The 14,040-nt window shown below is 41.0% G+C and overlaps 2 protein-coding genes across 3 annotated transcripts; one reads left to right on the plus strand and one right to left on the minus strand.

The window, feature by feature from the left end:
- Positions 1-697: 697 nt before the first annotated feature.
- ntan1 (N-terminal asparagine amidase) lies at positions 698-4,354 on the minus strand. The gene is made up of 10 exons (XM_071503702.1): positions 4,095-4,354; positions 3,321-3,423; positions 2,898-2,963; positions 2,699-2,807; positions 2,520-2,593; positions 2,371-2,424; positions 2,232-2,285; positions 2,042-2,139; positions 1,341-1,454; positions 698-907 (listed from the first exon to the last, which is right to left on the minus strand). The coding sequence occupies exons 1-10, from the start codon at positions 4,173-4,175 to the stop codon at positions 737-739; spliced, it is 924 nt and encodes a 307-aa protein (XP_071359803.1). The 5' UTR covers positions 4,176-4,354; the 3' UTR covers positions 698-736.
- A 153-nt stretch (positions 4,355-4,507) lies between these two features.
- On the plus strand, positions 4,508-13,638 carry LOC139636035 (probable ATP-dependent RNA helicase DDX17). Of its 2 annotated transcripts, XR_011694337.1 has the most exons (14): positions 4,508-4,824; positions 6,283-6,442; positions 6,555-6,651; positions 6,989-7,122; positions 7,445-7,510; positions 7,626-7,767; positions 8,105-8,265; positions 8,356-8,528; positions 8,696-8,806; positions 8,939-9,000; positions 9,258-9,317; positions 11,560-11,793; positions 11,940-13,235; positions 13,269-13,638. XR_011694337.1 is itself a non-coding variant. In XM_071503699.1 (13 exons), the coding sequence occupies exons 1-13, from the start codon at positions 4,766-4,768 to the stop codon at positions 12,446-12,448; spliced, it is 1,968 nt and encodes a 655-aa protein (XP_071359800.1). In that variant the 5' UTR covers positions 4,508-4,765; the 3' UTR covers positions 12,449-13,638. The 2 variants fall into 2 exon arrangements, 1 of the variants encoding a protein (XP_071359800.1); XM_071503699.1 differs by having other exon boundaries at positions 11,940-13,638.
- The last annotated feature ends 402 nt before the right edge of the window (positions 13,639-14,040 follow it).

Genomic DNA, 14,040 nt, shown 5'->3' on the forward strand with positions numbered 1-14,040 from the left:
TTTTGATTAGGTAAGAATAAATCAGAGCTTGAAAGTTGCAGTAGTCTGTATTTTTTTTGACAGTTATCATAATAGAATCGTTGCTGGTGCATTCAGGTATGTTAACCACTGAACAGCTACCCTGTAAAAGCAAAACAATCACTTCATTCTTCAATTCGTATAATTGTTTGCTCCAATTTACAACATCCACATCTGCTTAATGTTTGCCCTTCAGGTTTGATTTCCTGGCCACAGTAAGGGAAAGCATTGATATGAAGGCGATCAAATTTCAAGTTGATTTTCATTCTGTACTGAACTTATACTTTGGAAAAGTTCAGCAGTTGTAGTTTTTAGGCAAAAAAAAAACAATAGAAAGAAAATCCATGAATCAAAATACTCAAGCATAGAAGGATACTGACCATGACTCACTGGAACACATCAGGAGGTATAAGGTGCAGACTGTATACCACCATAAGAGTGGAAATTAACTATTGCAGGCATCAATAGAATCCCTTATTCTTCCTCTGTCCTTTCTACTGGACCAGCCAGATGAGTCAGGAGAGCTATTCAGACGACACATGGTCCAGTCTGGGGTCACCTTCTTCTTAAGACACAATGAATAAAAAACAGACAGTGGGTGGAAGGGTCACAGTGTATCCAATTAAGTGAGAGGCAAAAAACAGTCAGGTTCCATGTTAAGGTTTAGTAAAAAAAAAAAAAAAAAAAAAATAAAAAAAAAAAAAATGGAAGTAGGCAGCTATGACTGGACAACCATCTCCCAGTCCCCCCTCTCTGTCCTGTGGTAGAACTGCGGTTGACCCCCAGGAAACAGGCTGTCAGAGTTGGGGTGCTCTAAAAGGAACCGGATGGTGGACTTAATGTGCTGGACGAAGTGCGGAGGCTCAGCCATCGGAGAAGTGGACAGGTACTGGGCAGGAGAGAGAGAAAGGCGGTTTTATACCACTTAGTAGAATGCTTTGTCACGCTCATTTTATGAACTCAAAACAGAAACCCTGAATGAAAAACCAGAATTGCCACCTAATGGATGTATGCCTCCCAGAACCAGCCAATTATCTATCTACTAGAGTAGATATGGTGACTCAATCTCCCCTTACTGAGTTACAGCATTAAATAATGGCCGGAAGTGTTTCTGCACAACATTACGATGTCACAGTGAAGTTGACCTTTGACCCTATGGATATAAAATATCATCACTTCATAATTTTATCCCATTAGACATTTGTGTTAATTTGGTCATAATTAGCATATGATTTTTGAGTGACAAAAAGGAAAAAATATTGAAGTATATAAAAGGACGAAGGAAAACACTTTTAAAGGGCAATTACTTCCAAAGTCCTTACCTTTAAAATTGTGTCATCACTCTGTGACAACCAGAAGGCAATATCCAGATTTGGAGACCACTTGCAGGGGCCAATTTTTACAAGTCCCTGACTTGAATCATATATGTCAGCCATCTGCAAGGAAAAAATAAATTTTATTAATGGTCTTCAATATAATAATCAACTTTTGAGTCTGATAAAATTGAGACTGTGTCCTCAAGAAGACCTAAATCATATTTTAAAATACTGAATTATTTCAACAGTGAACATATTGTTAATTTTAGAAAAAAAAATCTGTTTGCTGAAATGACCAGTTGATTAACCAGTCAGTTGACTGACAAAAAAATGCCTGTCTACAGTTTTTTATAATTGATTAATCTAATCAAAGTAATTTATCAACAAAAAAGTTTTAAAAAGTCTCTGTGTCCAGCTTCTTCAATGTGAGAATTTGCTGCCATTTCTGTTTTTTACCTTTGTAATTTAAATATCTTTAGATTTTGAACTCATAGACAAACAAACTCTCCCTTGGGTTCTGGGAAATCTCAAGTATTGTCTGACATGCAATAGAATGACTGATTATTCAATTTTATTATTCAAAAAAATAATCAATTTTATTAATAATGAAGATAATCACTAGTTGCAGCCCAACATAAAGTAATGTTTTTATCTACACAGAAATGTCCATATTACTCATAGAAAGCATATTTGGTATTGTAGATCACCTGCTCCCCAGAGAAGGTCCGTGCTGATCGCAGCTCCTCCGCAGGTCCTTTATGAGTGAATGATGAAGGGAACACATCCCCTGTTTTAACATTTACACCTGCACAGAAACCAACATAGACACAAATATTAGAGGTCACATGCCATGAAAGCATTGCATCGGTCTTACTCTTTAGCATATTCTTCACTTACCTATTCCATATACGATCGGTCTATGAGTTCCATCAACAACAACGTCATTCATTTCTACAACAACAGAGAACAGAAGGATTAACTGGATAAAGGCATGATTGGAAGGAATATGAAAGTAATATCAAAGTATTAAAGTTACCTGTGATGCAACATGTTTCCAGATGAATATCCTCTTTCTGTTTCTGGAATGCTGCTGCAAAGTGGAAAAGAGCCCTATAAGTTTTACAAAGTTCAAATGACGCCTGCATAATTTTATAATGTGACATGAGATGTCTTAAGGGACTATACCCAGTATGTTAAGGCTGAGTTTATGGGATGTCTTTGACTCATCGTTAAATCCCCCAACAAGATGGAGCTCAAGTCTACATAACAGAAAACAAAGGAAAGAAGAAAGAGATTTAAAAACATTTGAAACAGATGCTCAAATTGAGTGATGTGCACTGTGTTTGTGTTTGAGTGTTTCATACCTGCCCTCCTTACTGATGTTACTCAGTGACGTGACAGCTTTCACAAGAAGTGGTACTTCAGACCAAGTGCTGGAACCATCACAGTGAGCAAGGCAAACAGCTCCACTCCCTAAGAAACAATGCAATTCAATCAGGGTAATTATTAAAAATGTCAATATACAGACCGCATACAACAGCAGAATAAGGCACATAACATTACCCGTGTGTCGCAGCACAACCAAATGGCAGGTGGTGGCATCATCAGATCCAATTACTGAAACACAATCTGTGAAAGATGCGACAAGAAAGCATTAGTATCATCATCATTATCCAGAATTGTTAACCTGGAGAACTATTTGGGAGTCAGTTAGAAGTATTGCAATTGCAAGATTTCAGACCAAACATTCTAACCAGACCAACCAGTGCTCCTTCTTCAAAAAACATGCATTGTGGCTGAACGACGAGGATGCTGCTGGTGCTACCTGCCTTTGCCATGATGGAGTGCAGTGCAATTCTCCTAAATTTTACAATTTGATTTGTGTCTTAACAAGATTAACTATAATTCAGAATAACATTTAGGTGATGGACAAAAGAGAGGGGTTGATATTTAGATGATCTGTTCCCATCATGTAGCTTCACTTACTGTCTGTTGGTGTTGTTGCAGCAAACTCTCTCTGTTGGACATACAGGAGGCACTTTGGGTCGACATCAACAAGCGGCTTGGAGCGAAATGTTCTGGCATTTTCCTGTGACATAAAAGTTTAATATAGTATACATATAGTATAATTTTGCACAAATGTCAAAACTGATGCTGGCTATTGTAGATTTGTTACAGTGAAACCACTACACTGTAAGCCATATTATCATTAGTGTTACTTCATAGGTATTAATGAAGACTGTAAAACTTCAACTTTGGGTTCAGGTTCATCCCATTATTATCTGACTACTCAGTTTGATAGCTGTCACAAAGACGGAAAGGTAGCCTCACTGGATGCATCTATAAGAACAATATTAACATTAACTCTTGTTAATGTCATTTTACAATATCTATAATCATTTAATGATCAGACGGAGTCATCAAAAGTTTCAAACATGTCTCAATTAATTGATATTTGTACTACTTTTTTTTTAGATTGATAAATAGTTCTTGAGGCACATGCTCGGAATTTATAATTAGTAAAATACTCTATATGTGACTACATATGATGATATATAACAGTTTGCTTTATCGACAATTTCTGATTTCCGTTTACCACCAAATGTCACAGCTCAAACCGGTTCATAAATGTAATTGCAATTTTCTCTATTGACTGCCAACTTGCTCTATAGTGGTTAGCTACTTTAAGAGAAAGTACTGTTAACAGGCGATGACAGCTTCTAAGCAAGCTAAATTTAGCCACATTTTCTGGAAACAAACCTGTAAATGTGGATATTTGTCGAACAGTTCCGCTGTCGCACTTATGCGGTCTAGTCCTCTATTTTGAATTAACAAAGGCATTTCATAAAAGCGAGGTCAACTTTAAAAGCAGCTGGTTACCAAACTATTATGAAGACCAGTAACTTCATATTCCTATAGCTTAATATCTCATAATAACCACATATCGCAGTGACCGCAAGAGCAGTCCGTTCGCTCGAACTTCCTGTTAGGCTTTCTTCTTCTACGGTTTCACCAAAAGAGAGGCTCATAGTTTCTGATACAACGCCACCAACTGTTAAAAGGCACGAATGTGTACGCCAATCGAATTCACCATTTTTACTGCGCGAACATTTTTACGTAGTTTTGTTTCCATAGCAAAGAAACTACGTATAATTACTAGTTGAAGTTACGTCGCTAAAGAGGGCAGGGAGGGCAGTAGTTTAGTTCAGTGACGCATACTACAATAGCTTACTGTCATTTTAAAGCGTAATTGTCGTGTGATATGCGCATATTTATAAGCTAATGAAGTCTCTGGCATTTTTTCAAGCGTAAATTGCGCATATTTTGCACTTATTTTGCATCACAGCGCATAACGTAAACAAACTGGTGTCAAGCGTTAAAGCTAACGCGTCAAGTATAGCAGAGAGGATATTAGAGTGTTTTTCGACAACATGAGAGGAGGTTCGTCCTATGGAGACAGAGACAGGGACAGGGACCGTGGACGAGACAGGTAACTTTTTAGTTTATATACGGAAACAACACACACGTATTTACCACAGAATTAGTGTTGCATAATGTGTAGACATCACAGGAAGTTTGACCCAAGGCCATGGCTGTTTTGAGACTCTAGAGCCTGGTGAGTCGAGAGCAGGAGAGCAGGGAAGCACAGACCTCCTCACCGCTTCTTCTTCAGTCTGTTGTTTACTTTCACAGAAAAGCAAAGTTACAGTTCACAGAGTATTTAAGTGTAACATTATCTAAAATTTGACCTTTGTGGCGCCTTTGTTGTCAACAAAGTCTGTAAATTTGGCCCGATGGTGGCGCTGAAGGTGAGGTCACGGGGTCACCAAAATTAGATTGTTTCTTCTATGAAAATGAAAAAGTACACAGCAAAATTTCTAGCCGAGGTCTTCATATTTACAGTGGCTTCAAAAAGTATTCAGATCCCTTGTCTTTTTGCACTTTGTATAGTATTGTAGATTTAGTTTTAAATTGATAAAATTGCTTTTTCCCCATCAATATACACTCAGTAACACATGATGACCAAGTGAAAACATGTGTTACAGGTTTTTAAATGTATTAACTTGATTGATTGAACATAATTTAGAAAGGCATACACCTGTGTATATAAGGTCCCAAAATTCACAGTGCATTTCAGAAAAAAAAACAAGTCATTAAGTCCAAGGAGCTGTCTCTAGACCTCCATGGTAAAACTATGGCATAGATCAGAGTATGGGTATAAAATTAGTGTTCCCAGAAGCACAGTCTCGATATTTGTGAAATGGAAGAAGTAGGACTCTTCCTAGAGCCGGCCATCTGGCAAAACTGTGTAACTAGGCAAGAAGGCTTTGGTCGGGGGGGTGACCAAGAACCAACTGGTCACTGTAACAGATGGAAGCCACTCTGAGGCACTTGACAGCCGCTTGGAGTTTGCCAAACAGCATTTAAAGGATTCTGAGATCATCTGGGGAAAAATTGCCTGGTCTGATGAGACAAATATTGAACTCTTTGGACATAACTCCAAACATTGTATCTGGCAAACACAAGGCATTGCTCATCACCTGGCTAATACCATCCCTACTGTGAAGCATGGTGGTGAAAGCATCATGCTATGGGGGGACTTCTTAGCAGCAGGGACAAGAAAAAACAGGGAAGTCTGACTGCCCAAATAGTGAGCCTGTGAATATTGTCATTTGTCCAGGTCATAGTATCTCAAAGGAATTTTAAATTGAAAGCAACTGGACTTGGTTATTTGTCTAGGAAAACGTTTCACCTCTCATCCAAGAGGCTTCATCAGTTCATGCTCACATCTGACCAGGCTGGGAATCCGAATTCCCCGAGAGGTCTGGGAATTTGGATTCCGACCATCGTACAGATAGGAATGATCAGCACATGATTTCTGTGGTAGTAACTGCACTATTGATCCTGATTCCCCAGTGCATCTTATGTCTTGACCCTTATTTCTCAGGCCACGGTTTGGGGCCATGAGTGGTCGCAGTGGACCCCCACCAATGAAGTTTGGGAATCCAGGAGAGCGTCTCCGCAAGAAGAGGTGGAACCTGGATGAGCTGCCGAAATTTGAGAAGAACTTCTATGCCGAACACCCTGAGGTCCAACGCATGAGTCAGGTAAATTTTATATATAATACCAGAAGGTATTCTGAAAAATATTAGGTAATAAATATTAACCATGTCCACGTATATGTTTTCTTTTTTTTTCCTCTTTTGCTGTCACATCCAGTTTGAAATGGAGGAGTATCGCAGGAAGAAGGAGATCACCATCAGAGGCTCTGGCTGTCAAAAACCGATCACCGCTTTTCACCAGGCGCAGTTTCCTCGTTAGTAAACTACACATTTCACTTACTACAATGTCTATACAAACAATCTCTGGGAAACGGAGTATAGTACAATATATTATTTATTCACTTCTTCCAGCATATAGGGACTTCAAAATGTCATTGTTTTGTTTTTTAGTCACTTACATGATGAATGTAAACAAAACAATACAACTAGTCCAAATGAACTGAAACACAGCGTTGTGAATGTTAGTGAAACGTGTTTTACAAGATTTAGTGGTATGTATATTGTCTGTCTGATGTGATGACTGAAAGATGCACACTAAACATTCCAGCTGTGTAACTGCCTTGTTGATTATTATCCTGCATCTTCTGGCAGAGTATGTGATGGATGTGCTGATGCAGCAGAACTTTAAGGAACCCACAGCGATTCAGTCTCAGGGTTTCCCTGTGGCCCTGAACGGCAGGGACATGGTGGGGATTGCACAGACTGGCTCTGGAAAGACACTGGCTGTAAGAACACCTGGTTATCAAAATACGGCTTGATGATGACACTTCAGTCTATTGAATAAGTTTATAAATATTTTTGCATAGCACATTTCCCAAGATAGAGAAAGAAATACATGCACCATAGGAGAAATGCAATATAAAGTCAAGAACAAATGCATATGAGGAACAGCAGCACAACTGCAGAGGGACAAAGTTAGGTTTTATACAATGTAGATAATATAAGAAGACCAAGTACTGTCTTTCATGGGAGAATTAATTGGTTAGCCTGATTTCCTTTTATCCAATATTTAGCTAATTGTCTTTTGTGTCTTGTTGTCCCCTGCAGTATCTTCTTCCTGCTATTGTGCACATCAACCATCAGCCCTATCTAGAGAGGGGAGATGGTCCGATTGTAAGTACCTACACCAAATGTGTAACTCTGTTAGATGATGCGTTTTATCTTAATAATGCAATCAGTCTATCTGCACACATACCAGTCTGTAAAACCTTTCCTCCTCTATCCTCAGTGTCTGGTGCTGGCCCCAACCAGAGAGCTGGCTCAGCAGGTTCAACAGGTAGCATATGACTATGGCAAGTCTTCCCGTATCAAAAGCACCTGTGTCTATGGTGGAGCACCCAAAGGACCACAGATTCGAGATCTTGAGAGAGGTGGGTATGGCTGTATAGACATAGACATATTCAGTGCATCATTCAAATAAGTTTGAAATTCTGTTAAATATACTTATGTACGTTTTAGTGGGGAACTAAGTTGACTTTGAACACATGGAAAAACACAGAGCCGTATCCTGGGATATACGTGAACACACTGCATTTCCCCCGTGAGATGTGACCACATGGTCATTCAGTAATTGTACGACTGCTCACACAGAAGTGTTAAACATGAATTCAACAAAAAATCAGTGCGCAAATGTCAGTGAAACACGCCGCATGAGCGCCTGTTAATATGTTTATCTTTTTTTGACACGGTGATTTCGTATACCTCTAGGTGTTGAGATCTGCATCGCTACACCTGGTCGTCTTATTGACTTCTTGGAGGGAGGGAAGACTAACCTGCGCCGCTGCACCTACCTAGTGCTGGATGAGGCTGACCGCATGCTGGACATGGGCTTTGAGCCACAAATTCGCAAGATAGTCGAACAAATCAGGGTAGGAGAACGTCTTAATAACCATGACCACAGCATTTAAAAGGAATTTAGATCTTTTAAATCATCCGGTTGCTTTCTTACTGTCTCTCAGCCTGACAGACAGACACTGATGTGGAGTGCAACCTGGCCAAAAGAGGTTCGGCAGCTTGCCGAGGACTTCCTGAGGGACTATGTCCAGATTAATATTGGTGCTCTGGAGCTCAGTGCCAACCACAACATCCTGCAAATAGTTGATGTCTGCATGGAGACTGAAAAGGACCACAAGTAAGGATAGCCACTGGGAAATTATCATATCTAAAATGACATCATGTTTTGATCATCTCTGCTATAACCACTATAACAGTGTTACAGAACATGAGCTCATACTTTCACACAGTTGAAACTGAGCTCGGTACTGTTGATGTGCTGTGAGTGCCTCTCTCTGTCTACAGACTTATTCAGCTGATGGAGGAAATTATGGCTGAAAAGGAAAACAAAACCATCATCTTTGTTGAGACCAAGAAGCGTTGTGATGATCTTACCAGGAGAATGAGGCGGGACGGGTGAGAAAGTACTAATAATATGATGACTCAACATGATGACAGCTGTTCTAGGACAAATTATGGAAATATTTGACTGACAGAGGGTGTTTACAGTGTTCACTAATATTGCCACATTGCGCTTTTGTGATCCAGGTGGCCAGCCATGTGTATCCATGGAGACAAGAGCCAGCCAGAAAGAGACTGGGTACTGACAGGTAAGAATACATCTAATGTAATTCTACTTCTGTCCTTCCCTTTGTTGTAGATGTGTTTCTTGCCTGAACTGGCATTCAGCGGTCTGGAATAGTATGGAGTGGGAAAAACTGTTCTTTTCTATGACTGGTCATCAATAGGTATTGGTTTAAAGTTACTCTACTCACTTTTGCCTGAGTTGAGCATGAGAGTGAGATGATGATGTCCATCTTGTTCTTCAGTTTGGTATTCAGTGCTTCTTTTTTGTTTAATTCCACAGAATTTCGGAGTGGCAAAGCTCCCATACTGATTGCTACTGATGTCGCCTCTCGTGGTCTGGGTATGTCTCCTCACACACACAGTTAACGCTGCATAATCTCACATGATTGTCCTTGTTTTTCCTGCAATATTTTTTCCTTTAAACAATAGTTTATTAAACATAATAGAATAACACAATCAGTCACCATAGTCACATTGATTAGATTAAATACAACTGGACTTCTTTTTAATCGATTTGTTTTTGACCAATAGGTAAGTATAGCACTGATCAGTAGACCACCTACAACAGGTATTGATAGCAGCCCTTTATTGCTCCATATATAGAGATGGGAAATATAAATCAATCCACACCACAAATGAAAAAAACAAAAACATGCATTTATCATGGAATTTTCTTGCTTTGATTGTTTTCAAGGGATATTATGACAGTTTTTAAATAGGATATCATACTAGGAATTTTCCAAAAATATACAGGTGTTAAAATATGTAGTAATGCTGTTCACCAACAGAGTGAAAATACACAGAAGGTATAATCTGTTTAAATTTAGTGATGTGCATTGAAATAAAACCAGCACGTTGCTTTGAAGGACCCTTAATATTGTAACCTGACAGTTTAATGAAGTGGAACGTCCAGTGGGGAGGCTGCAGGCCATCTGCTCCACTCGGTTTATAGTCTGTTTCTTGTTACTGCACTTAAAAAGCTTCCTTCAAACGGGGCTCTTTGGCACGCTGCCTGAATGGAGGGGTGTGTGGGCCAGACGATCCTGCACACCTTTTCTCATGTCTCCTTCATGGTGTCAGTACAAATTTACTGATGATGTTGCTGATATTACACATTTCTCCATATATTAAATAAGAAATTGTGTAGTTGTTCTGCAAAAGGATGCATTTTGTTATGTTTTGCAGATGCATATGTGCAGGACAATGACAGAGACATTAGGAAGGATGGGATGGCTAGTTTGACATCTCATATGTGAGAAGGGGGGATAAGTGAAGTGTCTTTGACTTTTTCCCATGACCGTATCCTTGTTCTTTTTTCCCCTCTTCTCCTCTCAGGGTTTGGCAGCACACGGCAGCTGTAACAGTCTGCGCTGCTGTCACTGCCCCCCTCAGTCACGTTAAAGTAGACGCTTGGCTAGTTTTAGAGGGGTTAAAGCCCCTCTTATTCTTCCTAGCTAACTAAGATCCCCCCTGCCCAGTATTGTCAGAGTTTGTAAATCCAACGAGCCTTCCTTGGGAGCAGCCTGAGGTGCCTGTATGTCTGCCCATCGGTCCGTCCCAAAAAGCAGACAGACAGGGGAGAGAGTTAGACGGGCTCGTCTGGATCCAGTCCTGGCCAGGGTCTGAGGAGGGTCCTGCAATGCAGCGAGAGAGCAACAGAACCAGCCGTTTTGTGTGTGTGTGTTTGTGTGTGTGTGTGTGTGTGTGTGTGTGTGTGTGTGTGTGTGTGTGTGTGTGTGTGTGTGTGTGCATGCGTGCGTGCACCTCATGTGGTTAAATGGTTCTGCTCCCGTCTGACGTTGCTGGTGTGCGCAGAATGTGAGGGACGAATCCTGTCTCCCTCCCCCTCAGCCCCTCCCTATGAACCAGGACTGATCAGGGGGGACTGACTACCTTTGTAAAAACAACATTAAGGGGGTAAGTACCTCACCTCCCCTTTCTCTCAACTCCTCCATGAGCTCACCATACATTCCATCGTGCTCATATTTTAGTCAAAGCATAGCACAGTTTTATCATGGAGCATCATTACTCTGTTATTCAGTAGCTTATGGTTGATGTACCGGCTTCCCTCCCATGGATGGAGGGGAAAAGGGAGACTTATTGAGCAGCAGTGCTGTCAGAGCCCCACATCTTCTGTAATGAGAAACAGACTCAGTGTCTTCACACATTTTGACCAGTAATCACGTTGGTGTGAAGATTACAAAACCTAATGATGGTTTCTCTACACCTCGATGTCATGCTCACTATATGTCAAATGAGCATGAATCCCTGAAGTGAAGTTCAGCTTTAATTGTATTGGATTTAAATGAGTTACACTGGTGTTTAATTGAAATTAAACATTGGATGTGTGGATTTTTGCACAGTGTCTGATACACCAGGTAAGTTACTCTATTTGTCTAGAGTTTCTAACCTAAAATATTTTAACAATTCTCTTTATAGTTAAAAAGATGAAAAGATTTAATTGTAATTTATATGGATAAAAATCATCAGCTCTTGGATTTGATCAATTATTTTTCCCCTCTTGAGATTATCATCTTTTTCTTTTCCCCTTACTGTAAAACTTATCATTCTTTATCCAAAAGATGTGGAGGATGTCAAGTTCGTCATCAACTATGACTATCCCAACTCCTCTGAAGATTACGTCCACCGTATCGGGCGTACAGCCCGCAGTACCAACAAGGGCACTGCCTACACCTTCTTCACCCCAGGGAACCTGCGGCAGGCCCGAGACCTTGTCCGGGTGTTGGAGGAGGCCCGGCAGGCCATCAACCCAAAACTGCTTCAGCTTGTGGACTCGGGCCGCGGTGGAGGAGGTGGTAAGAAGGACTGTCATATCTCACAACTAACCACACCGTAGAATGGACTGGATGGGAGCTTGTGAGATGTGTGTATAGGTCTGAAGAGGAGGTAGTGATCAACAGGTTAGAAACTATATTCATTTTGCATTTGTTGTTTGTTACAGGTGGCAGAATGCGTTACCGTGGCAGCAGCTCCAACAACCCTAACCTAATGTACCAGGAGGAGTGTGATCGCCGCATGCGCTCTGGTGGAGGTGGTGGTGGCAGCAAAGACAGCCGCAGCAGCTTCAGCCGCGACAACCGCAGCAACCGTGACGGAGACCGCTCCACTTCCTCCTCCTCTTCCTCGTACAGGGACAGAGGACGGGATCACAGGAACACCTACAATTCGGGCTCCGATCAGTATCAGAATTACAGCGGCAACGGGAGTTACAACTCCCGCAGTGGTGGCCAGGCCAGTGGCGGTGGAGGTCAGGATCAGTCTAGCCAGCCGCAGGGTCAGTTTGGCCAGCTTCCTCCTCCTCCTCCTCCACCATCAGGCGGGCCGCAGCCCCTCATGGCACAGCAGTTTCCTCCACCGCAGCCCCCGCTGATGGGCTTCATGGGGCCACCACCATACCCTTTTGCTTCTCCGCCCCCTCCTCCTCCAGGCCCTCCACTTCCCCGGAAGTAGAATTATGAGAAAGAGGCACAGAGTCAGTTACTATTTGTACTCCCCAACTCGTGTTTACCCAGGAGTTGGTGGTTTGACAAAGTTATATACTTAAGGTTACCACTTTAAGGGCTTATATTTTCTATTTGTTTTGTACTTTTTAATAAAACCAACATGTGGAATTAAAATTTTCCGATAGAAAAGGTAATATAGAACTTTTACCCTACATTTTCACCCTGGATTGTCACTGTCCAGAGTCTCTCAGAGTCACTCTCACCCATTTATCATAGAGGAAATCAGGATTTCACCAGTTTGTTGTCCATTTCTAGTTCCAACTGTGCCTTTCATCGGCTGTATTAGGATTACGCTAGAATAAAAACAAACACATGCTCAGGCCTCAGTGGTATGTGTTTGAGAGGGCTGGGCTATGAGCAAAATCATTTTTACCGTCACATTCCAGAATCATGTCTTGTTCTAGCTTCAAAATCCTTGATTGTTCAGTTGGAAGAAGACTTAGATTTTGACCAGCAATATATTTGAATTGTCTACGGGTTGGTTGGGGGGGCTGCCCCAAGTGACAGAGTTTAATTTCCTCGGGGTCTTATGCATGTGTGAGGGTGGGATGGAGCGGTGGATCGACAGGCGGATCGGTGCAGCGTCAGCAGTAATGGAGCTGAGCCGGAAGGCAAAGCTCTCGATTTACCAGTCGATTTCCCTTCCAGCCCTCATCTATGGTCATGAGCTCTGGGTAGTGACCGAAAGAATGAGACCGCAGATACAAGCAGCTGAAATTGGTTTCCTCCGTAGGGTGGCTGGGCTCAGCCTTTAGGGACAGGGTGAGGAGCTCAGACATCTGGAGGGAGCTCAGAGTAGAGCCACTGCGAATGTGGCAAATGTGTGAATCTTCTGCAATAGTTTTTCATGCCGTGCAACCACTAGTAGTTTTTTTTAGTTTAATAGACTGTGATACTAGGTTTAGATAGATTTGTCATGCATGCCTTTCATTTTTCCTGTCTTGTAGCATGTCAGAATGGATGCCTATATTTGCTTGTAACTTTAACTCACATATTGTTTTAATAAGCAGATCAGCTGATGCAGACTTATATTCATGCAGTTTGTTGACAAAATGACAGTTTGTTACTTGTTTCCTTTTTAATTCATTGTGCTCTTTTTACAGTGTTTTCCTAATAAATAAATGAATCAAAGCTTTATTTTCTACTACTTCAAATTATTTGTACATCAGGTGAATTCCCTGTACAAAGGACTTTATTGGCCTTAAATACACAGTTGTTGTACATTATCAGTTTTTACCCAGCAGTATGTACATGTGTGTTGCTGTTATTTGTAGATATACATAATGGCCTGAAGCTTTTATTTACAGTAGGAGCACAGATGTGAAAGACATTTTCCTTCCTCAGAAATATATCTCAAAAGACCTCACCCCTCACCCTCCTCCAGTAGCTAACACTGAGTTTGGTGTATCTTTTTGTAGCGTATCAGTCTGAAAAAAAAATCATGTCATGTTTTTCTGGTCAGTCCAAGTTAATCCAGTCTGATCCATATATTACAAAGCTGGACACTGTGCTTGATCACATTTGAGTGAATTGCTCTGC

The sequence above is a fragment of the Trachinotus anak genome, unplaced genomic scaffold, assembly GCF_046630095.1.
Source record: "Trachinotus anak isolate AG129_WGS33_773 ecotype Australia unplaced genomic scaffold, CSIRO_AGI_Tana_v1 ptg000019l, whole genome shotgun sequence".
Classification (NCBI taxonomy): Eukaryota; Metazoa; Chordata; class Actinopteri; order Carangiformes; family Carangidae; genus Trachinotus; species Trachinotus anak.